Here is a 26,130-nt window from a genome sequence, read left to right on the forward strand (position 1 = left end):
TATTTAAATAGGAACTACAGGAATTAGATTCACAGCAGTTCGAAATGTGCTTCTGCATGAGCTTACAAACTTCAGTGGATAAAATGATGTGAATTGAAATTATTTTCAAATTTTCTAAAATCTATTTATTTTTTTGTGTCTCACTTGGGAGATTTTTACACAATGTTTCTCAAAATGGTTTTAGAACTCGATCTCAGATCACAGATTTCTCATGATTTAGAAATAATCTTGCATTAACCAATTCTAAACTATTTTTTAACAATTTCACTACTTACGAATTAGGTTTTTTTTTTTAAACCTTCGACATCTTCTTTGTAAAGCTTCCTGAGTTAGACTAGTCAGCCCTAAATCCAAATCATCGACTTGCACACACACATGCAAACCCTATTTGAAATTTAACTACGTAACTGCTAGACCTACCTACTTTGAAACAAAAATTTACTTGATATGCTTAAGTATATTTATTGTTTATAGTTATAAATTTGAGTTCTAATGGACACAGTGTCACACATGTATCCATAAAGTATCCAATTTGCAGTGAATACTTTCGGTATTGAATAAGTTTGTTAATATGCAAGTGTCACAAGGAAATTTACTAATCAGAGAGTAAAAGGTTGAAATTTTGGATAAACTATGTATATTTTACTATATACATCACAATATTTTGCAAAAATTGGAAAAAAAAAAAATTTGATTCTCTAGATTTGAATCCAGATTGAAAGACATTACTCTAAGTTGAAAATACAGACATGCACTTTTCAAATACTAATAAAATTGACTAAATTAAAGCTTCATGAAGTTAAGGAACAAATTGCTGTTCAATGACATTTTTGTCTCTTAATTCCATATTATCATTAAAATGCAATATCACCTTAAAAAATCGACAAATATTTGGAAAAGCTACAGATTCGCAAAATAGAGAGTTTTAAAAAGATTTCAAAAATTTTTAAATTTTTTGCCTAACATTGATAAAAAGACAGTTCTTATGATAAAAGCTTTAAGAGACAGAAAGAGAGATAAATTGAGACACAATGATAATTTACAGTCTAACAATATTTAAGATTTAGTATGTAAACTTTGCAGGTTTACAGATAAAAACTTTCAAAACTCACACATATCAAAGCGCTGACTTCATTAAATGACAAGATTTTATGTGTTGAACACATTTGTCCTTTTACTTAAACATAAGCCTTAACGAAAGTTATTTATTACTGAACTTATAGATTAAGCACCTGTTTAAGAAAAAATAAATAAAAATAACTTCGTGCCATATCATATTTTAAAAGTTAAGATATCAATAGATTATATAGATTTAATAATAGTGTAATTTACTAAAGCTAGTCGAATGACTTTTGACTGTGAAAGTCATAAGAAATATATTGGTAGATATATATTTACATACATATGTATGTATATGTATGTAAGTATGTATATAATCATATTTAATAGCTATTTACTTTCGAGCTAACTCAATTTGCTTATACGAGAATAATAAAAAAAGTGCTTCACATTAATCACTTGCTTCTTAGTTTGAGAGAAGTGATTGCTTTTAGCCAAAACTACTACATAAATAGTCATTGTCACTCGGTTGGTTAGTGTGAAATGCATAGATTGTTAGAGGAAGGAAACATTTACAGCCACATATGTATAAAAGCAAGCCATAAAATAAATTTTAGTAGAGCTTTCATTCGTACTGGCGAATAATTGGCATGAAGTAAGACAAATCAATTTGAAATCCAAATGATTCGACTGCAAATTAGGGATCACCTTTAAGATTTAAATTCCCCATTCCGCTCTATACTTAAACTAGTTGAGAATTACAACGGAATGAAGCGGAAAAGCTTAAGCGAAACTCAAACGGTTAAGCAGAGATTAAGATCCATGAGCATTATGTTTCAATTCTTTTGTGGTCCATCTGTGATGTAGACAAATATGTTTTGCCATATAAACATATGTATAAATAGGTATAAATGTATGTATGTATATAAATTGCTATTTGAGCAAACAATTGCTGGTGTTCATTTTGGGCCGACAACGACTAAGCCCATGTGCCTATGTACCACAAAAAGCGGAAACTCATTGGCAACGCTTCGTTGCGTAAATTTCTCGACGCGACTTTTCGACCAACAGGTTAGCAAAAACAAAAACAAAAAAGAAGTAGAAAGAAACCTAAACAAAAAAAAAAAAAAGGGAAAAAAAAACAAATCTGACGTTAAAACCACCAACAAAATGGCTGACTAACAACAGAAAACAAAATAGCAGCAACAAGAAAGACAAAAAAAAACAACAACAAAAAATGGTTTTAATATTTCAGTTACGCTTCGACGATCCAAAACATCGCGATAGAGCCCCAGCCCTCTCTGGACTTCTTGAAAACTAACGAGCTTATATACCATTAGGGGGGAAGCCACAACTCGAAAAGGGTAAATCACAGAGAGATGCCAGATCTCGTGCCAAGTAACCGCAAGTCAGAAGTTTTTTTTTTTTCCTTTCGAACACCTGAGCATTTCTTTATGGATCTTGAGCAGAAAACCTATCGCGGCGTAACGTCATTAAAAATTTTAAAGTTAAGATATATTATGCTATATGGGGGAGGAGGTTTTTATAAACAAAGATCGGCTGTACATATGTATGTATGTATGTACACACAACACATAATTTGGCACGCAAGAAGTCACGATGATCACGCCGTATCGGTTCTAGTCGGGTTAAAGTCGGGTTCTTTTATTCTGCATTTTTGTTTTTTCTATTTATTTATATTTTTTTCTTTTTTTATATGTACATATGTGGTTACGCTTCGTTGTTAGGTTCAAGATGGCGTTGATTTTTGGGGAGATATATGGCTATTATTATTTACAAAAACCACTGAGAAAAATAAATCAAAGCCCTTTCATCATGTTTTTGAAGAAGAATGTTTTATTTTTTCCATAAATCCAATGTGTCTTAAGCAGGCGAGTTCTGTTTATGGAACACAATTTAACTTACTTACTCTTAATAAAAGAATATCATTCGTCAAACATCATTAAATGACCATCGAATTATTATTGTTTAAATTACGAATGTGAAAAATGAGCATGGTAAGAATTTGAATCAAACTTGATCTGCGTACATAATGCATCAGGCTACAAACAAAATTTGGTGATTGTAGCTTTTATAGTCACCAAGATCTAAGAGTTGATACAGACGGACAATATTTACTTGACTTTTCACGATGATTAAGAGGCTTTTGCCTCTTAGAAACATTTTCGCAATATTAATCTTCCGTTTCACCTTAATAATAACGGTCAGATAGTACAATCATTAATGAAATCGCATAAAATATTAAACCTTCTAAGCTGTAACTAGCATGATAGTTTTGCAAACAACTTACTAAACATCATTCAGATCATACTTTGACCACTTTGATTATGTTCATAAATTTGATTGATCATTAGCCCATAACGCCCATTGTAGCTCAAGCAGTTTTATATAAACTTTTTTTTTGTTTGTTTTGGCAGATCTGTCGATTACTTTTGTCAAGTGTATACATATATTTAGGTATTTCTATGTGGGAATGGGCAATATAAAACTACGCCAGGTAAGGTAATTAGACTCAACAACAACAAAAGTCATAATTACCCTCAGCTGCTACTTACTTGTAACTAGAAATTATAAAAATATCATCATATAAAAAAAAATGAGAAAAAAAAAATGAGAAATCTAGACTATAGCCCACCCAAAGAACGCACACACAAAGATCATGCCGAGAGCCATCACCTGAGACCTTTAATGACTTTTTTGTCTTCTTCTGTGAATATCTCTCTCATGGCATTAGAAGATTTCCCATAATTGTCCCCATCTATCTCTTTGGGTCATTCCTAATCTTCACTTTGATTATCTCTGTGTAATAAAAACTAAGTCAATGGTTATGACTTGAGAAAATATTATTGACATCGCGAGAAAAGAATTCCGTGCCTAAAGGTGATAATGTTTGACTCTCACTTGTGCCCTCTATCAGCCCATTAGTACTGAAAAATGCGTTACTGATCAACATAAATTAAGGAAATCCATATATCTGCTGATATTAAGAGCTCTATTTAAGCTCTTAGAATATTTACAATATGAATCCATCGCAACTTTGATTAAACACATATTAAAATCAATTTCCAGTGATAACTGAAACACAAATAAAAAAAAAAAAAAATTATTAAACTAAGTGCAATTAAATAGATTAAGCAACAATTTGCCATACCGTGTTCTTCAAACTTTCAACAGATTATGAACTTATCACCATCGTTTCTTATCAATTGTCAAGTAACTGCAGCAATTGGCGAAAGCCACTTGAATCAGCGACTATAATCAATTGTTTGTTTCAGTATATTCTTGACATTTGAACGAAAAACATGTTGATTTTCATTTGGTTGGCAGTGGGACTAGTTCTGCTCGGAAATTTCTCAAGAGCTGAAACTCCGGAAGCGTATCTTCTACAAACCCATAGGCAAGTTAAGGTGAAAAACAAAATTATTTTAAATTCAAGTTTAAAAGAAGTGAAATCATTAAAATATTTGCACTATCCAATGGAATTGTCTAAATCCCTCAAAGGGGGATTCGGTAAACAGAAAGCGGTTGTATATACATACATAGGTCGTGGAAAGCTTTATATTTTTTGCAGATAAGAAAAATCTTATTTTATGTATTTGACTCATTTTCGAGAAAAAAACTTAACTGATTATCGATATTTCAAATCAAAAGATCCAAAAGATCCTTATACATTAATTTAAAAAATGTTTAACTTTAAACAATATTTTACAGCCTTCCATCTGACCTAAATTTTATGCCCACTTTGGGTAATGGTCATCTGGGTTATACGGTTTTCGGCGATGCCATTTTCATGAATGGAGTCTACAATGGAGCTGGGGGCAATAGCAAAAGAGGTCGAATACCCAATTGGCTCAATATAAGTGCAGAAGTCTGCGATAGATTCGGATGTGCAACGGATGATGATGACTTATCTACAACGAATGATACCATTTATGAGATGGATCTGCGAGATGGTTATTTTCGTTATCGCAAAGACTACAAGAACCTGGGAATTACTCTTGAACAGCGATCATATCCACATAAGTATTTTAATCGTGCTCTTGTCTATGAAGTGGTGGCCACTAGACATGCAACCACAGCTAGATCAAATTGTAAGTTGATGTGATGTAGAATTTTGTGAAAAATTGCAACATTTTCTCTTCGTTTCCGCAGCTCCTCAGTTTCTTAAGTTGAGTCAACATCCTGGCAATGCTAGTGATGCCTTTGAATTTGCCATCCTCAACAATGGCAGCAATTCCAAAGGAGATTATCGTCAAATTCGTGGTCGTACTCAGGTCTTAGAATTCGAAAGATTCCAACCACAACCACATGAAATTTATATTCTATTCAGTCAATCTTTAGAGGAACCGTTACAAATTGAATGGCCCACATGGCAGATGGAAATAACTCATCGTATCATAATCTGCATAGATCGAGAGAAAAGTGTTGCGTTGAAGGATCTGCAAGATGCACTTCAATTGAGCTTCCAGGACCTGCATCAAAAACATATCGAGAGATGGCATGACTTCTGGGACAATGATTTTTCCATTAGAATTGCTGGCAATGCTCTGGAATTGTGGCAAATAGCGAATGCAGGAATATTCTATTTGGCCAGCTCATTGCCATCTTTGACCACAAATCAAAAAAATGAACCCTTCGATGGTCTAAGTCCAACTGGCCTGGGACGTGGCAATCTTGAAGCAGACTATCAGGGTCATAGTTTTTGGGATACAGAGATCTGGATGCTGCCGGTAGTTACCCAATTCGGCTATGACTATGCTAAAGAGGTTTTGGAGTATCGAAGCCGTAAATTAGAGGCAGCCAAATATAATGCCTATGCTAAGGGTTACAAGGGAGCGAGGTGAGTTATAGATCGGGGTTATTTTGCAGCCTTTTATACTACTTAATTACTTGTATTAGATATCCCTGGGAAAGCGCCTATACAGGTACAGAGGTTACCAATCCCTGCTGTCCGGAAGTAGCCCAACAGGAAATCCATATATCTGCTGATATTTCATTTGCCCTGCAAAAATTCTTTGCACAATCGGCGGATTTTGATTGGACATGTGAAAAAGCCTGGCCAATAGCTGCCGAAGTAGCTGAATTTCTGGTTAGCCGTGCCGCCTGTGAGGAACTGAAACAAGTGTGCCATTTCCTCAATGTCATGGGTCCCGACGAGGATCATCCCAACGTCGATGACAATGTCTATACGAATGCCATGGCAAAGATTGCTTTAGAATTCGCCGCATGGGCTGGTGGAATGTGCGGTAACTCAAGCACTGAACTCTTTGAAAAATGGCAACAAGTTAGCAATCGGTTATTAATCCTACGTGATGTCGACCTGGATTATCATCCGCAGCATGAGGGCTATAAACTGAATACGGAGATAAAGCAAGCTGATACAATTCTATTAGGGTATCCATTGCGATTCGACAAAAGGTTAGACCGAAGATTCCATCAGACCTGACAATTATTCAAACTCAAATTTCCATTGCAGCTCTACACATCTGAACGATCTAAAGTATTATGCCAATGCCACACGTGAATCCGGACCAGCCATGACTTGGTCCATGTTTGCGGCCAACTATTTACGTACATCGGAGGATTGGCGTGCAGATGAATACTTTGAGCGTGGCTACAAGAGCTATGTACGTCCCGAGTTCAAGGTATGGAGTGAAACGCCCATTGGCTATGAGGGCTCAGCCAATTTCTTAACCGGCATCGGTGGATTTTTACAAGCTCTAATCTTTGGCTATGGTGGATTAGATTTCTATCGTAGTGGGAATAAAACAACAATGGAAAATTCAGGTGTATTAATGCCACCCAATGTTGAAGAAGTGGAGATTAATTATATACGTTATGGAACGAGCAAATGTCGTTGGATATATAAATCACATTCATCTTTTATGGATTGTGGTTATAAGAAATCTGGCAAAAGATTCGAATTACTCCAGGGTGACAAAAGAACTTTGTTGGCCACAAATTTCAATGGTAGGTACATCTAGGAAATTATTTTGTTTAGCTACAACACTTAATTGTATTTTCTTAATTTTTTTATAGTCACTCATCGCAAAGACGATCCTCCCATCTATATAAATTTGCTGAACTAGTTTTCACATTTGTATTTGAATTAAAAATAATCAGGATTACATATTTTCAATTAGTTTTTTTTTTCTTTTGCATTTGGTTTGAGATGGTGCATTGTATTTTGTGGGATTCTGGGAAGTTACTATTGCATTTGGTTATGGTATAAATTATCCTGTTATGGTTTGCTTTTCTTTCTTTTTTTTTTTTAATAGAAAGTCATACTACTTAAACTTGGCTATCGATGAGCCACTGACACCAGATGTAGTTTTATTGCTGCCACTGAGGACCACATAAGCGGTTTTAGTTTCCTTTTGCTTCTGCTGTAGCATAGTCAGAGTACCCAATGGAGTGTCTGTTGAACTCATGGTCTTCATTAACTGTGAGAGAATTATTTAATTTAGATATTAGGCAATTTATTTTTACGTACATCTCTTGCCAACTTACCCCATCTTGTTCCATTTTCTTGAGACGCTTCTCAATCTTATTTTTGCCTGGACCCTTGCCATGGAATTTGTGCGACAGATAGCGGAAGGCCTCTTTAAGATTCAATATACGGCCATTGTCATCAATGTAATCCAGTTTGACATTAGGTTTAAAGGTCTCCTTGTCTTTGAAGTCCATAATTGGACCAGAATGAAAACGATCTCGACGACCAACTTTTTCCTCTTCCCTAAAAACGAGAATATTTGGAATTAATAATTAAAAAATTTAGTATACTTTACTTGATTAACTTACCCAGCTGCCTTGTCTTCAATGGAATAATTCTTGGCCTGCAGATGAGCCATTTTAGTATTACTTGGCCTGTTTTTCTCCTCCTTTTCGAGGTAGCCCTTCGATAGGGCCAGCCTCAAAGCATTTGCCACACCAGCGCCCACATCTGGCTCTTCATCTAATATGGCACGATCTTCCAAATCGTCACCCAGATTATCAAAATCAGCTGGTTGCATTACTTCATCTGGATTAACAGAATTCCATGTTCCATGGCCATGCCCACTGACTGACGCCTCATCCCCATGACCATCCAAATGCTCATCCATCTGCTGTTCATTATTATCAAAGTCCATCATATCGTTGGAGTCTTCATTACGATTACCAGCCATACCATACGTGGGTATATCACCCAAAGTACGGCAAAATTCAGCCGTAGCGTTTAATACAATATTATTATCTGCACCACTTAAAATGATGCCCGATGTGGCCGTGTTACCTTCTTGTACGGGTTCTGGCTTAATATCTCTTTGGATAGAGGCCACATCAATGGGCAATGATTTCTTAATAATATTCTCTTTTTGTTTTAGCTTACGTGCTTTGGATAAAACACGCTCCAGATCATCATCGTCATCGAGTTCCAACTTAATTTGCGTGGATTTTGTTTCTTGTTTCTCTTCTATCATTTCTATATCGTCAGCATCACGATAACGTCCATGACGACTGCCAAAATCTGAAGAACCAGATGTAGATGGCTCTGCCAATTGTTCTAGATCTTCCGCTTTGAGCTTTTGGCGCAATTTCTTTACCTTTTTCTTGGGTTTCTTAAACCTAAACAAACAAATGATTTACAGAATTGTTTTGATTTTATTATTTTTCAATACTTACGTAGCCAACTCCGCCGTGCTGTATGTATCTGATGCCAGTTGTAAATTCGTGTCCTCTAACGTTTCCAAACGTTTGCCAGCCAATTTGGTTTTTATCTCCAGAAGTTTGCGTCGTTGATCTCGCTGCTCTTCTACATTTTCACCAATTACAAAATTCTTGCGCTTCTTAGGCTTTCCATCGATATCATCATCATATTTCTCCAATATGGAACGCTCTATGGGATTACCCAGTTCATCGTATTGCTCTTCATAGACATCATAGCCGTAACTCAGAGGATTTTGTTTCTTGTTGGCCACATTTTTCTTATAACGTTCATCGTCAAGCATATTAACATTAACCAGGGTGTCGCCATCCTCTTCGTTGAGTACATCCTGATCCTTAAGGGTTAATATAACAGTGCGTCCTTCACCGAAATCATCCATATCATGGTCAACGCGCAAACCTTTTAAACTACCATCACCATAGGCACGCTGGCGAGCTTTTTGCTTCTCCTCTTCAACCATTTCGGCTACACCAAATGCCTCGTCTAGCTCCTCTAGCTCTTTGGCCTTCGAAAATTATAAAATATTAAAGTTAATGAAATGAATATTTTTTTTCGCGCTATATGCTCTTACCTTTCGCTTTGCCTCTTCCCGTTCATTAACAACTCGCTTATTACGGTCGACCCATTTGGATGTGTTATCGGTTTCTTCGTCAGATTCACCCAACGTTTTAATCCGGGCTAATCTCTCTTCGAGAAAACGTTTTTCCTTACGCTGGTTTAGTTTTTCTCTAAGCTTTTCTGCCTGTTTCTTTTCCTTAATATTATCGGCAGGTTTATGCAAAAATTCACCCCATTCATCCTTGTAGGAGGAGAGATCTTTTTCGCCCGAAGATTTGGCATGTGATTCACCATGACTAGAAGCCGCAGAAGATGATTTAGTTGGTCCACTATCCACTTCAAGTGGTTTCAGACCTAGCTTGGCACGAAGTTTATTTGTCTCCTCAATGGACAGAACATCACCAGCTCCATTGTCGGGTATGGGCGAGTAGGATCGTGAAGATGATGATGATATGGTTGGTGGTGGAGGTGCCGCGTCACGCCTTCGTGAAGTTGACGGCGGTGGAGGGGATTGGCTGCGGGATCTTTCTCTAGGACGTTCCTTTTCACGTAGCATCCGCTTACGAGACTCTCGCTCACGATCCGACTCACGCTCACGACGACGCTCGTAGTCCAAATGTTTGGATATCTGCGGAGGTGGAGGAGCAGAGACTTCTGTGTCACGATCCCTCTCACGGTCTCTTACCCTATCTCTAATTGTAGGAGGTGGTGGTGGCTCCCTCTCTCTTACTCTAGTTTTCGCAAGCTCTATGGGCACTTCAACGCAATCTGAGCTATCGGAATCTGATTCCTCCAGAGATATGACTTCACTGGCACGGCCTGCACTGGCACTCTCACCTCCTTCCCTCTCCCTGTGCCTGTGATGCTTGTGACGATGCTCCTTGTGCTTCTTGTGTCTATGGTGCCTGTCTAGAATTTGCACGTCATCCTCCTCGACACCTGAACGGCGCTCCAGGGAACGCGAACGATGCCTGTGCTTCTTGTCCTTTTTGTGCTTTTTTCCTGCAGACGAGGACCCCATTTTCTAGTCTAATTATTTTTTCTCTGCCTTTTTAGAAAAAAATATTATAAACGTTGTGTTTGCTAGTGATGTCGATATTCTACACCGATAAATATCGAAACAAAATAATTGAAAATAGCTATTTTTAATCATTTTAAAATCTAGCCGTAGAAACTAGATTTTTATCGCTTGGTATTTCGCCAAATTGCCGCTAAATAAACAGAACTGTTGTGTCAGCATTTATTTATCTCAGCTAAAACTCATAGGCGCTAAATACAATTTTCGCCTAGCGACATAAAGGATATTAGATAGAAACGATATGAGTTTTGAAGAAATTGTTGCTCTTGTGAAAAGCCATCCCATTGCGACGTTACTTACTATCGGTGTAGCATCCGAAATTATTTGGAGAACATATATTTACGTACGCAAAAATGCATTGACATCGAAACGAAAAGTACACGAGGTTCTTTTTTTCAATGAAAAGGGAGGAAGTTGTTTAGCGAAGCATCTACAAAACACCCATAAGATGCCCAGGCCCACAATATTTCCAGATTCTCAATGCCGCAATGAATTCTGCACCTCAAAACACACTCACCGCATTGCTTATGAGATGGATCAAGCGCAGTATTCCTTAGATTTGGCCATTTACACTTTAACTTCAGTCACCCTAATAGACGCAATAAATCGGTCACTGGAACGAGGTGTCATCGTTAGACTTATCAGCGACCACGAAATGGTGGACTCGTCGGGTTCACAGATTCGCAGCATGGTCGGTGCCCGTGTCCCAGTGCGCTGTCCTGATAGCAACAGCATGATGCATCACAAGTTCTGTGTCATTGATGGAGAAGCACGTGTTAATGAAATTTTAGAACTAAAAAAGCGAAAATCTGTTCGTCCGTATAACAGCATTCTGATAAGTGGATCGGTTAACTGGACCAGACAGGGACTCGGAGGCAATTGGGAGAACTGCATCATTACCTCAGATAAAGTGTTGACCAAATCGTTTCAAGCGGAGTTTCGTCGCATGTGGAATGCATTTAAATCGACAGCTAATACGGTATCTGCACACAAAAAGAAATGAATAAACTAACTCAAACTGAACCACTTACTTATTTAATGTTCTATAATAAAATTGATGCAATTTATTTAGCTTGTTGTTTTAATTTCTCTACACGTCTTGTAAAGTGATCCTTGAGACCATTTAGTCGTTCAATTTCTGCTCTTAAATCCATATATTCCAAATAGGATAAACCTTTCATGATAATTTCATTTTTTAAATTTAAAACTCGTGCGACTTCCTTTTGTTTCTTTTGCAGTGCGGCCAGTTTTAGTGTTTGACTGGAATCTTTGGGTGTTTTTGACTTTTTGGATTTTTTGGGTTTCTGATGATTAAGAACGAGACTTATTTGAGTTTAACAAATTAAATTTTATTTGAAATTACCTTAACTACATCCATTGTTGTTTATTTTTGTTTTGCTATCCGCGTGTTGTTAATATTAGCAGTAAACGATGCTGACGACTTGGCGTTTTTTCTGCGGCTTAGCTAGGAAAGCTTTTAATTAATTTCTATATTTTATTATTGATCTACTATGTTAATATACGACAACTAGGACATTATAAACGGAATAAAAAATGCATTTTGTTTTTAATGATATTAAAGAACATTTAATATCGATTATATTTGAGTTATAGCTAGATAAGCGGCTTTTTTCAAATCAACAGCATTGAGTACAAAATGGAGATTAGAGATGAGACATCGTTCGACTGCACCCGATTGACAACAACAAGAAACATCAAATTGAAATCAGTGTTTGTTTTGTGTAAGTACAATTAAATTTTTTAAATGGACAGCCTTTCGGCCACGGTTTCATCTACGGAGATAAAAAATTTGATCGAGACTCGTAACCATGAACTAAAGCGTGTGCTGAAATTAAAACTTTTGCTGGAGTTAGTCCGCACTTTGGATTTGGGCCCAAACCCGAGTCCTGAGATTAAGCGAGCTCTAAAACTAGTTTCCATAGGCGAATATATACGCCCGGGCGAAGGTGAAGAAGTCAATCAAGAGAATTTGGCAGGTATAAACCAAATGTTTAACCAGTAAAGATATGTTTCACATAAATGTCTTATTTAGGAACAGATCTCAATTACGCTGATCGCAAGGCGTTGATGTCAAAATTTTCTGCTCATCTGCGCACAACACTTACACCAATAGCTGATGAAGGCCGTAAACTACGTTCCGAATTTCCCGACACATTTATCAATGACTGTGAGCTTAGTACAGGACAAAAAGAAATTATACGACTAGAAAAAGAACATCGCGCTTGCTTAGAAAAGTTGGTGGAAAAGCTGAGCCGTAAATGTAAACTACTTCAGACAGCAGCAGACCTCAAAATGGGTCCACATTTGGCTAACGAATTGAAGCTTCAACAGGCGCAGGCGCATCTGATGCAAACGAAAGCAGAATTATTGCGCAGCTTCCTTACAAACGAGATTGCGACCAAAACAGAGCACAGTGTTAAGGCTCACAGAGAGGTTGAACAATATTTAGATGAACTATTGAGCTTAAAAAGTAATCGCCGTTGAGCAGAAATCCAATAGTAATATCTTGATTTAACAGTTTAGAATAATAAATAAGTAATAAAAAGTAATTTTTAAGGTTTTCGAGCGAATCAACCTTAAGGTGATTTTTAGCCTTAAGGAAGCTAAACAGTCAGCTCCCACGACGGTCAGACGCAGTGGTGGCATCGATATATTATTGGTTTCGTCCACCTCTAGTGGCGGCGGTGTCGATTAAGTTTGGGTAAGAAAAAAGCGTTCAGCGCAATCTTTTAAGATGACTGAAACTTTTGACAGTCAACACGAGTCACAAATTGAAGAGCTTTCTCCTTTGGAAGATCAAATTTTGCATGATTTGGAAGAGCATGAGACCACAAGATCGAAATCTTCCTTAGAACTGGATCGCGATGAGACGGCAAGTGTGTTTAGCACAACAACAACAACTACTCGTAGTAAATCACCAAATACGCGAAAACTAAATCGGCTTTGTCGGCGGGCAAAAGCACCGAAAATCGTTCAACCGCTTTACAAATACAGGTAGGAGAAACTAGCAAAAGGGTCAGGGATGTACAGATGGTGATGTTCTCAAATGTCCTTTAAAGCTATCATGTCCGCGAGGATCACAACCATCAAATCTTTGGAGTGCAATTTAATCCATTTCTGGATAGAAACCAATTAGTCTTTGCCACGGTGGGCAAGGATCGAGTGTCCATTTATGAGTGTGTTAAGCAGAATGCGACACATAATTCTGATGATGAAGAGGATCAGCCAGACCATGGAATACGTCTGCTGCAGGTCTATGCGGATCCAGATGTAAGAAATCAAACAAGTCATTTGATCTCTGTTTTAAGATTGTGTTCTTTCCTTAGACAGACGAAAGTTTTTATACTTGCGCCTGGTCTTATGACACCGTTTCTGGGGATCCAGTGCTGGCCGCTGCCGGTTACCGTGGTGTGATCCGCATTTTTAATCCGCTAAAGCATCAGTGTAGCAAAAATTATGTTGGTCATGGTCATGCCATTAATGAGCTGAAATTTCATCCAATCTTACCCCAATTGCTGCTTTCTGGCAGCAAGGATCATTCGCTGCGTCTGTGGAACATTCAAACGGATGTTTGTGTTGCCGTATTTGGTGGCGTCGAAGGACATCGCGATGAGGTATTGTCCATTGATTTCGACTTACGTGGGGATCGAATTATGTCCAGCGGAATGGATCACTCTTTAAAGTTATGGCGCCTGGATAAACCAGAGATCAAAGAAGCCATCCAGCTTAGCTTCAATTTTAATCCAACTAAAATGACCGGCCCATTTCCAACCATCAAAGAACACTTTCCAGATTTTTCAACTCGCGATATACACCGGAATTATGTGGATTGTGTTCAATGGTTCGGTGACTTTATCTTTTCAAAATCCTGCGAGAACTCCATAGTCTGCTGGAAGCCTGGTAAACTAATGCATGAGATTAAACCGCAGGATTCCACCACAACAACAACTGTCTTGCATCATTTCGATTACAAGATGTGCGAAATTTGGTTTGTTCGCTTTGCCTTCAATGCCTGGCAAAAGGTTTTGGCTTTGGGCAATCAATTGGGCACTACATTTGTGTGGGACCTCGACTGTAACGATCCGAATCTAACTAAATGCAGTCATTTGATTCATCCAAAATGCAATTCGACCATACGGCAAACATCTTTCTCCAAGGATGGCTCAATTCTCATTTGTGTTTGTGATGACAGCACTGTGTGGCGTTGGGATCGTGTAAATTGAAAATTTTAAAAAGGAAACAAGATCTGAGATCATGGACAACTGCAGTATATATGTACATACATACATATGTACATGCATACATATAACAATAAGAATGTATTTAATATACATATGTATATTTATTTTTTTTTAAAAGGCTCAACCAACAGCTGATGATAGTCAGTGATGATAGAAAAAGTAATTTCTATCGCTTACACTGGCTACCAATCGAAATTTAGCTGTAGGGTTAAATAGGTCGAAATGCTGATTAAAAACGAAAGAAAATTATTCTAAGGCTTAAACTAATGACGTACTTCTAAAATATTTGAATTATAGTTACCCTATTTATATTTGTTAAATACAACAAATAAATTTATACTTTAACGTCTCTACCAAAACCGCTAAATGTATATAACTATAGCCTAAGTGTCAGCACTGGGACTTGCAAGTGATTGCATTTGAAAATTGTTGTGACAAATTTTTGCTAGCAAAACATGGGAGTTTGCAGATTTTTTCAAACTGGTAGCTGCCGCTATGGAACTAAATGTCATAATGAGCACTTTGACATTAAGTGAGTCAACTAATTACAATAAAATTTACGATCCAATATTTAAAACAATAATTTTCTTAGGGAATATCTGAAAGCTGATGTAGAATCTGCTTTTAATGGCAAAATGTGGCCATTTTCGGTTTACGGCCCGTTTAAGGATAAAACTAATTTTCCCAATTTTATTGAGGATCAATCCTTTGAAGAAGTTCGTCTGATGTGCTATGATGCCAAACGGAATAATCAATTCGATCAATTCCATATACAATTCAACAGAGAAGTAATGGAGGCCACAAATAAAATGAAGAATTTACTACAAACGACGCCGCAAATAATTGATGTAATGATCAAGATCTATAATGCACCTGACGGATCAGCACCACCAGTGGCAAGCAATAGTTTTGGCTCGACCGGATTAACCAATCAAACGACATCAATCTTCAGCAAACCGACACTTACTGCTGGTAATATTTTTGGTGGTAATACTGCCGCCGGTGTTGGTGGTGTTACTACAAATAGTATCTTTGGTGGAGCTACCCAGAATCAAAATGCCAATAGCATCTTTGGTGGAGCAGCTGCAGCAACGCAGAATATATTTGGCCAGCAGCCGCAACAACAACAACAGGCTTCTATATTTGGCAATCACCAAGCACCTACAACTAACATCTTTGGGCAGCAACCTCAAGCCCAGGCTCAGGCTCAACCATCGATATTTGCGCAAAACGTGCAACAACAGCAACCAAATCCATTTACTCAAGCAAATACTGGAGGTGAAAATATCTTTGTCAATGCACAGCAAGCGAATCCTTTTGCACAAGCAAATGCAGGTGGCCAAAATGCATTTGGTTTCGGCCAACAAAATCATTTTGCCAATCAAGCACAGCCAACATTTACCGGATTTCAACAACAACAACAACCGACGCAACAACAGCCACAGATGCCAGGATTTGCTGCTCCTCAAGCCCAGCAGCCACCAAGTGGCATTTTTAGTCAGGCATCAGCCGTGTATGCGCCTCAACAGCATGCCTTGCAGCAGCCTATACAAACACAATCCGGTCTTGGCGTATACAGTCAGCTAAAGGATTTAACGGCGGAACAATTAGAAGCTTACAAAGCTGAATTCTTTGCTCAAGGAATGGTGCCATTTGATCCGCCGCCACGTGAATTTTGTTAATACTCGTTTTAAATAGTCAATAGTGTAAATTAAAACAATTATCGATATATGTATGTATTGGTATACATATATTGGTATACAATTTTCCAAAAAGAAATGTTTGTTTTTTGTTCCTTATTTTGATAATTAAATATATATACATATATAATTAAAATCGTACTTAAATATTAATGCATCATCATATTGAGACGTTCCATATTGATGGAATAGACAGCATGGGAGCCTATAAGATTGCGGTCACGAAAAGCTTGTTGGCAATCCTTAAGAGTGATCACTGTGCGCTCACTGGGCTCACTGCGAAAAATATTGACAATTAAATGTATAAAAATACATGGTAAGCCATTTTATTCTTACACTTCCTCACAGGCAGATAGAAAAACTATATCATCATTTTGTCTTCTCATGAAATTCGCCGTATTTAGCTCCTTGTCCAACTCCAGAGGTGTATCATCCACCTTTTGCCTTGTGACAGTATTCCTTAGCGATGGATCCCGCAATGGAGCACCCACATCATAGTAGAAATTACCTTCACCGCTTGTCTTGTAATGTTTTCTTTTCCGTATAATCGATGCCAAGAGATCTTTAAGCAGCACCTGAACAGCCATGGCCACATATTCAGCGACATTATCATCGACAGCAACGAGACCAATCTCCCAGGCACCAATTAAAAAGCGGCCCATTATAAATCCCGCATCGGGCAGGAAGAGTTCATGTGCACAGTAACGTTGATTGGGCAATTGTTGTTGCATTCCATCTACTGTAGTTGCTGCTGATCCAATTGCAGCTGGTGGTCGTATCACCTGCATATTATCCTCGGGCACAAATTCCAAAACATCGGATAGTTCAAAATTCAAACGATCAGCAAATGTACGAGAATTTCTTTTACGTTTTCGACTGCTGCTACTGCCGCTGGTACTGGCGCTGCTTCTTTGGGTATTGCTTTGCACTTGGTAATTAGTGAAGGTCTGCTCCAGCGGAGCAAATGCATCGATTTTGTTGAGCAGCGCCAGAAGGAATTGATTGTGCAAATGCAATTGCGTGGGATTCATTACTTTGCGCGATTCGGCATCAAACTCTTCTTTTGTCCAACGATTTCGAAACCAATTCTTCATGTTGGCCCTGTAGCGCTCCCAATTCTCACCCAAAGCCGTGGCCAAGGCATCCTTGGTGACTAGCACTTTATCAGTTAACATGATTTTACAATTATTTGTATACTATCCCAAACCCAAGAGATGTTTATTTTTTGACTTATAGGAGAGAATTTCCTAATAAAATAAACAAGTATAAGATCTATTCAACGCCACAGCACATTAATGAAATGAAAATATAATATTAACAGATTTAATTGTTAAATATTGTAAAAAAGAATCACACGGTCCACACAGTAAATAAACAACATCGAATTCGCTCAAATTTTGCCAGTGTTCGCTGAGGATTACGAATAAATTCGCCGAATCTTAAGTTGCACTTCGATAACGATATATTTTGTGGTATATTTAGTATTTTTTAAGTCCAAGAAAATCGGTATAATTATTAACCGTTTCGCGTTCAAATTATTTACATTTAGTTATTTGAACAGATTTAATAGAAAGAAAAATGTAGATTTAAAAGAAAGAAAATACAAAATTTTGTAACCAAACAAAAAATTGTAACAAAGTTTAAAATAAGGGGAAACACACCCAAAACCTTACAAAGTGTTATGTTAAAATTGATCATTACGGATTTATTTATGCACAACTAAATAAATAAACTAAATTTACATAGAATATGTAATTTTTAGCAAAAACTAAAAACATTTTAAAAATCTCGTTTTTGGACTTAACGAAATTTAGTTATTAGCTAAAATCGATTAATTTATTGTAAGCATTTCATCTGAAATAGTTGTCGGTTTTTCTTTTATTTTTAATTTTCATAATTTGTTTTGCATTGTTTTCTTGCTTTGCATAGACACAAAGATCATGAGTAGGTTATTAATTAAAATTTGACTTTGTTATACTTAAAACTTTCTTTTTTTTACATTCAAACTTAAGTGATCTACAGAGAATTACAGATACAATATATATATATATATATATAATTAGCAGCTGAAAAAGATATTAATAAATGAAAGATGAGGGACGAGAATTGTAGGGAAAATCATTCATCCAACTGTTCGTTGAGTTGTGCCAGAAGAGCTGCCCGTTTTGATTCCAATTCGCCATCGCTTAATGTCAATTCCTCCTGCCGAGATACAGGCGATTCTGGTGGAGATTGGGCAGGACTGTGACGATGTCGTTTACTACTATCCTTGTCTTTTTTTGCTTTCTTTTCCTTTTTCTTTTTCTTGGCTGGTGAAGGGGAATTAGAATCGTTTTGATGTAGGCCTGTTGTAGGTGACAGATTATCACCAGCATTAATTGCACTCTCCGATTCACAAGAAGACTATGAATTGTAATATTTAATTATTTGTTAAAGTTTTCTTTTAATATTATTATTAATTACTTACACCTCGAAACTTGTTTTTACGCTTCTTTTTCTTCTTTAACAATTTTTCGCTTTCTCTGCTGTTTATTGAGCTAAGTGAGTGCTATAAAACCCGAAAGAAAAACTCAACGATTATAAAATATGAACTTAAAAACGTTAATCAACTACTAACCGATCTTGATTTGGAGCGTTTGGAACGTTTGGCTTTTTCCACCTCGGCCAATTCATTCTCAATATCTGATCGTGATGTGGAGCGCACACGCTTTTTATGTTTCTTATTCTTTTTCGATTTACGCGATCTAGAATGATGATGACTGCACGCATCTTCGCTTTCTTTAATGAAATCTTCCCAGATTTTCTCGACACCAATTTCCTTTTCATACAGAGCAAAGGCTTCGAGATGTTCGACCAGTTTTTTGGCACTATCGTAGGATTCGGCCACAGAAACATTGGCTTCCAGCCAAGCGTTCTTTACCTCATTCTCCATTTTCCGTAATCGACGAACTTCTTCTTTTAGGCGTTCCTTCTCAATGGCCTCGGCCTAAATTGTATAAGAGATTTTCAATCCTTTTAGACTAAATTTAAAGTATTTTATAATACAATTATTTACCTTTTCTAAGAGTGAATTGTAGGTAAGTTTTACATTGCCCGCATCAAGGCTAGCGGAACGCTTATCCTCACACACCACAGTGGCGAAATCTTCGAATGAAGTTTTCGCTTGGACGAGAAATGCCTTTTCCTTGAGTATTTCACGTATGATTTTCTTTTCATCATGAAATCTAGCTTTCAAATTTTCCACATAAAACTTAAATAGATCCAGCGGTGTGGATCCACTTTGGCCGAGCATGGCCGAGAAGCGTAAATCCGCTGATATAATCGGATAGAGCTCCACCCATAGTGACATGGAGGTAAGTTTACCTTCTTCGTGCAGGGAATCGAGTAAAGCAAGAAATGAATCGCGATTTTTACGTTGTTGCCGCTTTACTCGCTTCTTTTCCCTTTCACGTTCTTCATCCTCTTCCTTTTCCAGAGTGCGTATATGCTCTTCAAATACAATTAAGGCATCTTCTTTATCCATGCCAAGCAGGTTCACATCATTCTTAAAGTCGGTGTTGTCCAATAGCATTACCTGGGCCTCCGACCAGGTGGTGGCATAGTTAATAGATGTCATCGATTCTAGTAACTCACCCAAAACTTTCATATTTCGCTTTTTCAGGACACGCGCTTCTTCCTTTTCACGTTTGGCCAAATTAAACATACAATCTTCGTAGATATCTCGTCGATCTGGTTCCGGCACTGTCGTCCACAGACGATTACTGGCGAAGACCTCCTCACAGCGGAAATACTTCATTTGTGAATTCATTTTGTCGCTGGACATAAGGAATTGCTCCAAATCCTCTTTGGCCTTTTTGGCCCTAAGCCGAGACTCCTCTCGCTCGTCTTTCAGCTTTTGCGTTTTATAGGCATTGAAGGTTTGCTTGCGTTCATTGAGGGTTTTAAATGAGCTATAGCGCGGATCTTTCGATATAATTTTAACACATTGATCCCAATTGGCATTGGATGGAACATTTCTTTCACGTAAAAGCTCTTTGAAAGCCTCAATCGCTTCTCGCTTATCCTTAAAAGTGACTGGAGCAGAAGCCGGCGTTTTATCATTTTTCTTAGCTGTCCAGAGAAATAAAAATCAAATGAGGCAGAGAGTTCTTCGGAATATTCGGCATATTACCATTCGTTTGAGGCACCTCAATGGCAGCTAGTGTAGCTGCCATAGCTTGATCCAAAGCCGAGGATGAATTCTCATTACTACTGGGCGTTAAAGGCGAATGAATCTCTGGTGTGGGTATCCTTGGAGCTGGCGGCAGTGCTGTTGGCAATATACTAGCCAGAGCAGCATGTGGCACCATGCCCGCTAGGCTAGAAGACGTCATGGCTGCAACCGCCTTCGCAGCAGCGGCGGCTCTGTAAATGGAGAAACATTTTTGAATATATGACATATTCAAAAAGATACTCATTGATACTCACTCCTCTGCTTTAGCTTTGACTTTCATATCCACATACTCGGGGGGCGGTTCCCAACATGTTTCCTTAGTGGCCACATTGTGATAGTATACCTTGCCGGCATCTGAATGATACTCTTTCCATGGACATTGATTGTGCAACAATTCGGCCGGGGTCATCAATGCTTCTGGCTTCTCCCACGAACTTTGCTTGGTATTTTGATTGTAGTAGTACGCCCGACCATCGGGGGCCTTGTGCTCGGTCCATTCCGTATGTGGTCCCAAAACTCCGAAGGCAGCTGCTAACTCTGGCGGCGGATGGGGGGCAGCAAAACCGGGCGGTGGAAATTGTGGTACCATTCCGGGGGCAGCAGCCGGTGGCGGATGCGTGTATCCACCAATACCGACACCTCCTCCTCCACCACCAACGACAGTTCCATTGCCAGCGCTAGGAGGAACATTCATTTCACTATTTTGCTATATTTGTAAACAAAATTCAACGTTGCTACGTCTACCGGATGTTTGCGTCTACGTTGCAGCGCCAGCCAATTCGTTGCTTTCCCAATAGTGTCAATTTAATACAGAAATCATAAAATGAAAACTCTGCCAATGCCGCATTTGAGGGCACCACAACTTCGCTTCGATAACCAGGGTTGCCCATGAAAGGCATATCGACTGTTAACGGAACCTGCCAACTCTTGTATGAATATTTGATGGCAAGGGTATCTCCCTTGTAATCATTCTTCAAATACTTAAAAAATATACATACTAATAAAATGAAAGCCCATTTTAATAAAGACATAAATACATTTTAATGTAGGTACATAGTTAACAAATTCTACCGGCGAATTCAAAAGTTATAAACCAGTACCAAAAGCCGAACCGGAACCAGTAGCCCTTGGAGTAAATAGAGTGCAACAAACAAAAAAAACAAATACATAGTTGCTGAACACATTTGTTGTTATCATGAAAAAGATCATTTCGACTTAATGAGTAAGAATGCCAAAAGGTTGGCCATAATTGTCACGTCGAAATGTTTCTACGACTGCCCATGATTTTGGCGCGCTTCCTGAACAATGGACGTTTGCGAATATTACTCCTGTTTCTGATCGTTCTGCTGGTTCTGGGCATTTGCATCACTTACAACAATTGGCCAACAGATGCTGAACTTTGCTTTAGGGACGTGACACCAGCAATATCTAAGTTAGATGCAGATGAACATATTGCTTTGGAAGATGTACTCCTGGGCCAGCCCAAACCCACAGCCGGTCGAAGCATATTCTTCCATGAGACCAGTTGCCATCAGTTAACCAAGGAGGAGCGAAAGCAGGGCAAGAAGAAAGAGTACAAATTACTGCAACTAACACCTCGACAGGCCTGTGCCATTGAGTCCGCCGCTCTCCATAATCCGAATTTCGACATTTTTGTCTTATTTGCCGATCCCACCTATAGAGTGGCTAAATGGCGAAACGGCAGCCTAGAGCAGTCGCCATTAATCGAAGCCATATTGGGTTACAATAATGTACATTTAAGAAGCTTGAATCTCTGGACCTACTCAGAAGGCACACCTATCGAGGCGTGGTTTAAGGACGGCCAACTATTTCAATCCAGGTTAACTATCGACAAATGGTTCATTTATCTATTAACTAATTTATCTCTGTATACAGATATTTATTCTCTCATTTATCGGATTTTCTACGATATCTCACTTTGTATCGCTATGGTGGCCTTTATTTGGATATGGATGTAGTAGTGCTTCGCAGCATGGAAGACCTTCCACCCAATTACACAGGCGCCGAATCTCATAGCTCTTTAGCTGCTGGTGTCATGAATTTTGCAGCACAGGGCTTTGGTCACGAAATCGCCGAATCGTGTCTACGGGATTTTCAGCAAAATTTCGATGGCAGCGATTGGGGTCAAAACGGTCCTGGAGTGATAACTCGGGTAGCACAAAAGATTTGCGGAACTCAGGATATATCGTTGATGATTGAGGATAGCAAACGTTGCCTTGGTTTTAAAGTATATTCGCGTGGCGCCTTCTATGCCATCCCCTGGAAGCAATGGCGAGATTTCTTTGAACCTCTCAAACTGGAGATGACCCTGGCCCGTGCCAAAGACTCGTATGTGATTCATGTGTGGAATAAGCACTCGAGTCAATTGAAAATTCGTTATGGTACTAAGTCCGCCTATGCACAATACGCCGAATTGAATTGTCCACGTGCTCTGGCAGCAGCCGGGGAATATTTCTAGGTAACAAAAACTAGTTCAAATGCTTTTCTGTTGTTGTTTTAGGATTAGGCTAAAAACGCCCACATACCAAAAATATGTATAATCTTGTGAGAGCATCCAGCTTTCCTATGGTTGCTTAGTTATAATAATTTGTTTTTAATTTAAGTTAGCCAGATTTATTTCAACCAACATTACCAAAACATAACATAACGAACAAAATAATTTACTCCCAGCTTGAAAACAAAAATCAAAAAAAAAAAAAAAAAAAAAAAAATATTTTCACAATTTATGATTTCAGTTTAACATTTCCTTGAAGTGAATAAGCAATATCAAAAAATGTATACTATATAATAGTAACAATTAAGGCAGAGCAGAAATTAATGCATATGCAAAATCTATATTTTTCTATATGTTTATATAATTTAATTTTATTGTTTAAGTGGGGAAAAAATGAATTTTTGAAGGTAATCTCTGTAACAAATAATCGAACAAATATTACGTATATATAACTACTAACTCTAATTGTGAAATTTTTTAATCTCATTTGAGATAGATATTCTATTAAGTGTATACAATTTTAATACAGTATTTGAAATACAAAAATAAATGCATTAACTAACTTTATGAGGTTTGAGCGAATTCTTCGACTGGTTTTTGAAACCTGATTGTTCCCTAGAACTGGAAACAGAAAAACAGATATTTTTTATATATTTTAAAGCATTCTCAAGGCGTTCAGGTTCGTATACAGTCCGTCTTTCGTCTAAAGGGCAAGATTTCAAGGGAGTGGCATCTTTTCAAACGCCTGGTCTGAATGCTGGTGTCCAGCTGGCTTGTCATCAGTTTCCAGCCTAGAATGTACCAAACCCTCGGATCCCGCACTTGACTAAAATGATATTAAGATATTTGTAGATGACTGAGTTACGCGAAAAGGTGCTTTAACACTTCAGCTTGCTCTGGAATCGGTACTGAATTTCTATGTTTCTGTTTGACGGATGAAAAATGTATACACTAGCCTAGGACTCAAACCGCGATCCTCGTTGTTCAGTTTTCCAATTGACTGACTTAGACAACTGAGACCATTTGTGATCAAAAATTTCATAAAATGCTTGTTGGGTAGGCCAAGTCGAGTTAACTTCTAAATAAAGTAAGCATGTCAAGTTGTTTTTGTTTTTTAATAATTAAAATAAACCGTGTTGGATTAAAAATTAGTGGCATATATACCAGAATTGCTGAACACATTTGTTGCTATCTTGAAATTATGATTTCGACAATGTTTCTACGACTGTCCATGATTTTGGCGCGCTTCCTGAACAATAGACGTTTGCGAATATTATTCCTCTTTCTGATCGTTCTGCTGGTTCTGGGCATTTGCATCACTTGCAACAATTGGCCAACAGATGCTGAACTTTGCTTTAGGGACGTGACACCAGCAATATCTAAGTTAGATGCAGATGAACATATTGCTTTGGAAGATGTACTCCTGGGCCAGCCCAAACCCACAGCCGGTCGAAGCATATTCTTCCATGAGACCAGTTGCCATCAGTTAACCAAGGAGGAGCGAAAGCAGGGCAAGAAGAAAGAGTACAAATTACTGCAACTAACACCTCGACAGGCCTGTGCCATTGAGTCCGCCGCTCTCCATAATCCGAATTTCGACATTTTTGTCTTATTTGCCGATCCCACCTATAGAGTGGCTAAATGGCGAAACGGCAGCCTAGAGCAGTCGCCATTAATCGAAGCCATATTGGGTTACAATAATGTACATTTAAGAAGCTTGAATCTCTGGACCTACTCAGAAGGCACACCTATCGAGGCGTGGTTTAAGGGCGGCAAACTATTTCAATCCAGGTTAACTATCGACAAATGGTTCATTTATCTATTAACTAATTTATCTCTGTATACAGATATTTATTCTCTCATTTATCGGATTTTCTGCGATATCTCACTTTATATCGCTATGGTGGCCTTTATTTGGATATGGATGTAGTAGTACTTCGCAGCATGGAGGACCTTCCACCCAATTACACAGGCGCCGAATCTGATATCAGTTTAAATAGTGCCGTGTTAAATTTTGCTGCACACGGCGTTGGTCACGAAATCGCCGAATCCTGTCTACGGGATTTTCAGCAAAATTTCGATGGCAGCGATTGGGGTCAAAACGGTCCTGGAGTGATAACTCGGGTAGCACAAAAGATTTGCGGAACTCAGGATATATCGTTGATGATTGAGGATAGCAAACGTTGCCTTGGTTTTAAAGTATATTCGCATGGCCCCTTCTATGCCATCCCCTGGAAGCAATGGCGAGATTTCTTTGAACCTCTCAAACTGGAGATGACTCTGGCCCGTGCCAAAGACTCGTATCTGATTCATGTGTGGAATAAGCACTCGAGTCAATTGAAAATTCGTTATGGTACTAAGTCCGCCTATGCTTATTACGCCGAATTGAATTGTCCACGTGCTCTGGCAGCAGCCGGGGAATATTTCTAGGTAACATAAACTAGTTCAAATGCTTTAAGGAATAGGCTAACACCGCCCACATACCAACATTGATGGTTATGATGAGTTAACTTCTAAATTAACTAAGCATGTCAAGTTGTTTTTGTTTTTTAATAATTAAAATAAACCGTTTTGGATAAAAAATTAGTGGCATATATCCCTGATGATTGAGAATAGCAAAAGTTGCCTTGGCGTCATTAAACCAGAAGCCTTTTAAGCCATAGGTTGGTTAAAGTATAAAATATAAAAATCAAGTATGATTCATTTATGGAACTTGCATTGGTTGAATCTGAATTATATTTTCCATTAACTTTGGGGAAAATTTTTCAAAATCAAAATCAACTTCTTTGTTCTAGTTACTCAGCGGTGATTCTAAAATTTTAAAAAACGGATCAATCATAAAATGTTGAAATTCTTTATTAATTTGTATTTACATATTTCTAAAATAATTTATGTAATATTGTGGATACCTTTAACAATTGTGCTGAAGTGAGAATTATTAAGATTTTTGATTAAATTTTTTTTTAGTATTGAATTGTGTAAAGAAGCCTTTGTCACTATCAACGATAATATACCAACT

The 26,130-nt window shown here is 37.9% G+C and overlaps 11 protein-coding genes across 11 annotated transcripts; 7 read left to right on the forward strand and 4 right to left on the reverse strand.

Moving 5' to 3' along the window:
• Positions 1-4,374: 4,374 nt before the first annotated feature.
• LOC137580906 (protein-glucosylgalactosylhydroxylysine glucosidase) lies at positions 4,375-7,212 on the forward strand. Its single transcript, XM_068295054.1, has 6 exons — positions 4,375-4,477; positions 4,792-5,171; positions 5,233-5,920; positions 5,980-6,498; positions 6,557-7,050; positions 7,120-7,212. Exons 1-6 carry the CDS (start codon positions 4,383-4,385, stop codon positions 7,167-7,169), a joined length of 2,226 nt encoding a protein of 741 aa, XP_068151155.1. The 5' UTR covers positions 4,375-4,382; the 3' UTR covers positions 7,170-7,212.
• On the reverse strand, positions 7,167-10,447 carry LOC137580905 (U4/U6.U5 tri-snRNP-associated protein 1). The gene is made up of 5 exons (XM_068295052.1): positions 9,357-10,447; positions 8,743-9,290; positions 7,882-8,685; positions 7,591-7,816; positions 7,167-7,523 (listed from the first exon to the last, which is right to left on the reverse strand). Exons 1-5 carry the CDS (start codon positions 10,362-10,364, stop codon positions 7,368-7,370), a joined length of 2,742 nt encoding a protein of 913 aa, XP_068151153.1. The 5' UTR covers positions 10,365-10,447; the 3' UTR covers positions 7,167-7,367.
• Positions 10,448-10,571: 124 nt separating this feature from the next.
• zuc (Mitochondrial cardiolipin hydrolase zuc) lies at positions 10,572-11,488 on the forward strand. Its single transcript, XM_068294219.1, has one exon. The coding sequence runs from the start codon at positions 10,663-10,665 to the stop codon at positions 11,422-11,424; it is 762 nt and encodes a 253-aa protein (XP_068150320.1). The 5' UTR covers positions 10,572-10,662; the 3' UTR covers positions 11,425-11,488.
• Positions 11,453-12,013, reverse strand: LOC137580274 (uncharacterized). Its single transcript, XM_068294221.1, has 2 exons — positions 11,785-12,013; positions 11,453-11,725 (listed from the first exon to the last, which is right to left on the reverse strand). Exons 1-2 carry the CDS (start codon positions 11,797-11,799, stop codon positions 11,486-11,488), a joined length of 255 nt encoding a protein of 84 aa, XP_068150322.1. The 5' UTR covers positions 11,800-12,013; the 3' UTR covers positions 11,453-11,485.
• Positions 12,014-12,119: 106 nt separating this feature from the next.
• Positions 12,120-12,991, forward strand: dgt2 (dim gamma-tubulin 2). The gene is made up of 2 exons (XM_068294220.1): positions 12,120-12,418; positions 12,475-12,991. The coding sequence occupies exons 1-2, from the start codon at positions 12,187-12,189 to the stop codon at positions 12,924-12,926; spliced, it is 684 nt and encodes a 227-aa protein (XP_068150321.1). The 5' UTR covers positions 12,120-12,186; the 3' UTR covers positions 12,927-12,991.
• Positions 12,992-13,115: 124 nt separating this feature from the next.
• escl lies at positions 13,116-15,042 on the forward strand. The gene is made up of 3 exons (XM_068294216.1): positions 13,116-13,436; positions 13,502-13,712; positions 13,769-15,042. Exons 1-3 carry the CDS (start codon positions 13,177-13,179, stop codon positions 14,663-14,665), a joined length of 1,368 nt encoding a protein of 455 aa, XP_068150317.1. The 5' UTR covers positions 13,116-13,176; the 3' UTR covers positions 14,666-15,042.
• On the forward strand, positions 15,010-16,519 carry LOC137580269 (uncharacterized). Its single transcript, XM_068294217.1, has 2 exons — positions 15,010-15,215; positions 15,276-16,519. Exons 1-2 carry the CDS (start codon positions 15,139-15,141, stop codon positions 16,363-16,365), a joined length of 1,167 nt encoding a protein of 388 aa, XP_068150318.1. The 5' UTR covers positions 15,010-15,138; the 3' UTR covers positions 16,366-16,519.
• On the reverse strand, positions 16,413-17,764 carry LOC137580270 (transcriptional adapter 1-like). Its single transcript, XM_068294218.1, has 2 exons — positions 16,720-17,764; positions 16,413-16,659 (listed from the first exon to the last, which is right to left on the reverse strand). Exons 1-2 carry the CDS (start codon positions 17,556-17,558, stop codon positions 16,533-16,535), a joined length of 966 nt encoding a protein of 321 aa, XP_068150319.1. The 5' UTR covers positions 17,559-17,764; the 3' UTR covers positions 16,413-16,532.
• Positions 17,765-18,246: 482 nt separating this feature from the next.
• Positions 18,247-21,471, reverse strand: Prp40 (pre-mRNA processing factor 40). The gene is made up of 6 exons (XM_068294342.1): positions 20,851-21,471; positions 20,555-20,787; positions 19,439-20,493; positions 19,001-19,369; positions 18,851-18,931; positions 18,247-18,786 (listed from the first exon to the last, which is right to left on the reverse strand). Exons 1-6 carry the CDS (start codon positions 21,288-21,290, stop codon positions 18,502-18,504), a joined length of 2,463 nt encoding a protein of 820 aa, XP_068150443.1. The 5' UTR covers positions 21,291-21,471; the 3' UTR covers positions 18,247-18,501.
• Positions 21,472-21,703: 232 nt separating this feature from the next.
• alpha4GT1 (alpha1,4-galactosyltransferase 1) lies at positions 21,704-23,673 on the forward strand. The gene is made up of 2 exons (XM_068294480.1): positions 21,704-22,436; positions 22,493-23,673. The coding sequence occupies exons 1-2, from the start codon at positions 21,859-21,861 to the stop codon at positions 23,073-23,075; spliced, it is 1,161 nt and encodes a 386-aa protein (XP_068150581.1). The 5' UTR covers positions 21,704-21,858; the 3' UTR covers positions 23,076-23,673.
• A 526-nt stretch (positions 23,674-24,199) lies between these two features.
• On the forward strand, positions 24,200-25,703 carry LOC137580919 (lactosylceramide 4-alpha-galactosyltransferase-like). Its single transcript, XM_068295068.1, has 2 exons — positions 24,200-24,902; positions 24,959-25,703. The coding sequence occupies exons 1-2, from the start codon at positions 24,205-24,207 to the stop codon at positions 25,539-25,541; spliced, it is 1,281 nt and encodes a 426-aa protein (XP_068151169.1). The 5' UTR covers positions 24,200-24,204; the 3' UTR covers positions 25,542-25,703.
• Positions 25,704-26,130: the final 427 nt, after the last annotated feature.

Source organism: Drosophila tropicalis, unplaced genomic scaffold (genome assembly GCF_018151085.1).
Source record: "Drosophila tropicalis isolate 14030-0801.00 unplaced genomic scaffold, ASM1815108v1 contig_845, whole genome shotgun sequence".
NCBI lineage: Eukaryota > Metazoa > Arthropoda > Insecta > Diptera > Drosophilidae > Drosophila > Drosophila tropicalis.

What these genes read in the sequence shown, in the direction of transcription:
- LOC137580906 (XM_068295054.1), top strand. Translation starts at nt 4,383, where the DNA reads ATGTTGATTTTCATTTGGTTGGCAGTGGGACTAGTTCTGCTCGGAAAT. An exon ending in AACCACAGCTAGATCAAATT is followed by an intron (nt 5,172 to 5,232) that starts GTAAGTTGATGT and finishes TCGTTTCCGCAG; the next exon opens with CTCCTCAGTTTCTTAAGTTG. An exon ending in CCATTGCGATTCGACAAAAG is followed by an intron (nt 6,499 to 6,556) that starts GTTAGACCGAAG and finishes TTTCCATTGCAG; the next exon opens with CTCTACACATCTGAACGATC.
- LOC137580905 (XM_068295052.1), bottom strand. Translation starts at nt 10,364, where the DNA reads ATGGGGTCCTCGTCTGCAGGAAAAAAGCACAAAAAGGACAAGAAGCAC. An exon ending in AGCACGGCGGAGTTGGCTAC is followed by an intron (nt 8,686 to 8,742) that starts GTAAGTATTGAA and finishes TTGTTTGTTTAG; the next exon opens with GTTTAAGAAACCCAAGAAAA. An exon ending in AGAAAATGGAACAAGATGGG is followed by an intron (nt 7,524 to 7,590) that starts GTAAGTTGGCAA and finishes ATTCTCTCACAG; the next exon opens with TTAATGAAGACCATGAGTTC.
- zuc (XM_068294219.1), top strand. Translation starts at nt 10,663, where the DNA reads ATGAGTTTTGAAGAAATTGTTGCTCTTGTGAAAAGCCATCCCATTGCG.
- dgt2 (XM_068294220.1), top strand. Translation starts at nt 12,187, where the DNA reads ATGGACAGCCTTTCGGCCACGGTTTCATCTACGGAGATAAAAAATTTG. An exon ending in CAATCAAGAGAATTTGGCAG is followed by an intron (nt 12,419 to 12,474) that starts GTATAAACCAAA and finishes TGTCTTATTTAG; the next exon opens with GAACAGATCTCAATTACGCT.
- escl (XM_068294216.1), top strand. Translation starts at nt 13,177, where the DNA reads ATGACTGAAACTTTTGACAGTCAACACGAGTCACAAATTGAAGAGCTT. An exon ending in CAACCGCTTTACAAATACAG is followed by an intron (nt 13,437 to 13,501) that starts GTAGGAGAAACT and finishes TGTCCTTTAAAG; the next exon opens with CTATCATGTCCGCGAGGATC. An exon ending in AGGTCTATGCGGATCCAGAT is followed by an intron (nt 13,713 to 13,768) that starts GTAAGAAATCAA and finishes TTCTTTCCTTAG; the next exon opens with ACAGACGAAAGTTTTTATAC.
- LOC137580269 (XM_068294217.1), top strand. Translation starts at nt 15,139, where the DNA reads ATGGGAGTTTGCAGATTTTTTCAAACTGGTAGCTGCCGCTATGGAACT. An exon ending in AATGAGCACTTTGACATTAA is followed by an intron (nt 15,216 to 15,275) that starts GTGAGTCAACTA and finishes TAATTTTCTTAG; the next exon opens with GGAATATCTGAAAGCTGATG.
- LOC137580270 (XM_068294218.1), bottom strand. Translation starts at nt 17,558, where the DNA reads ATGTTAACTGATAAAGTGCTAGTCACCAAGGATGCCTTGGCCACGGCT. An exon ending in CTATCTGCCTGTGAGGAAGT is followed by an intron (nt 16,660 to 16,719) that starts GTAAGAATAAAA and finishes TATTTTTCGCAG; the next exon opens with TGAGCCCAGTGAGCGCACAG.
- Prp40 (XM_068294342.1), bottom strand. Translation starts at nt 21,290, where the DNA reads ATGAATGTTCCTCCTAGCGCTGGCAATGGAACTGTCGTTGGTGGTGGA. An exon ending in TGAGGTGCCTCAAACGAATG is followed by an intron (nt 20,494 to 20,554) that starts GTAATATGCCGA and finishes TTCTCTGGACAG; the next exon opens with CTAAGAAAAATGATAAAACG. An exon ending in GTAAAAACAAGTTTCGAGGT is followed by an intron (nt 18,787 to 18,850) that starts GTAAGTAATTAA and finishes TACAATTCATAG; the next exon opens with TCTTCTTGTGAATCGGAGAG.
- alpha4GT1 (XM_068294480.1), top strand. Translation starts at nt 21,859, where the DNA reads ATGTTTCTACGACTGCCCATGATTTTGGCGCGCTTCCTGAACAATGGA. An exon ending in GGCCAACTATTTCAATCCAG is followed by an intron (nt 22,437 to 22,492) that starts GTTAACTATCGA and finishes CTCTGTATACAG; the next exon opens with ATATTTATTCTCTCATTTAT.
- LOC137580919 (XM_068295068.1), top strand. Translation starts at nt 24,205, where the DNA reads ATGTCAAGTTGTTTTTGTTTTTTAATAATTAAAATAAACCGTGTTGGA. An exon ending in GGCAAACTATTTCAATCCAG is followed by an intron (nt 24,903 to 24,958) that starts GTTAACTATCGA and finishes CTCTGTATACAG; the next exon opens with ATATTTATTCTCTCATTTAT.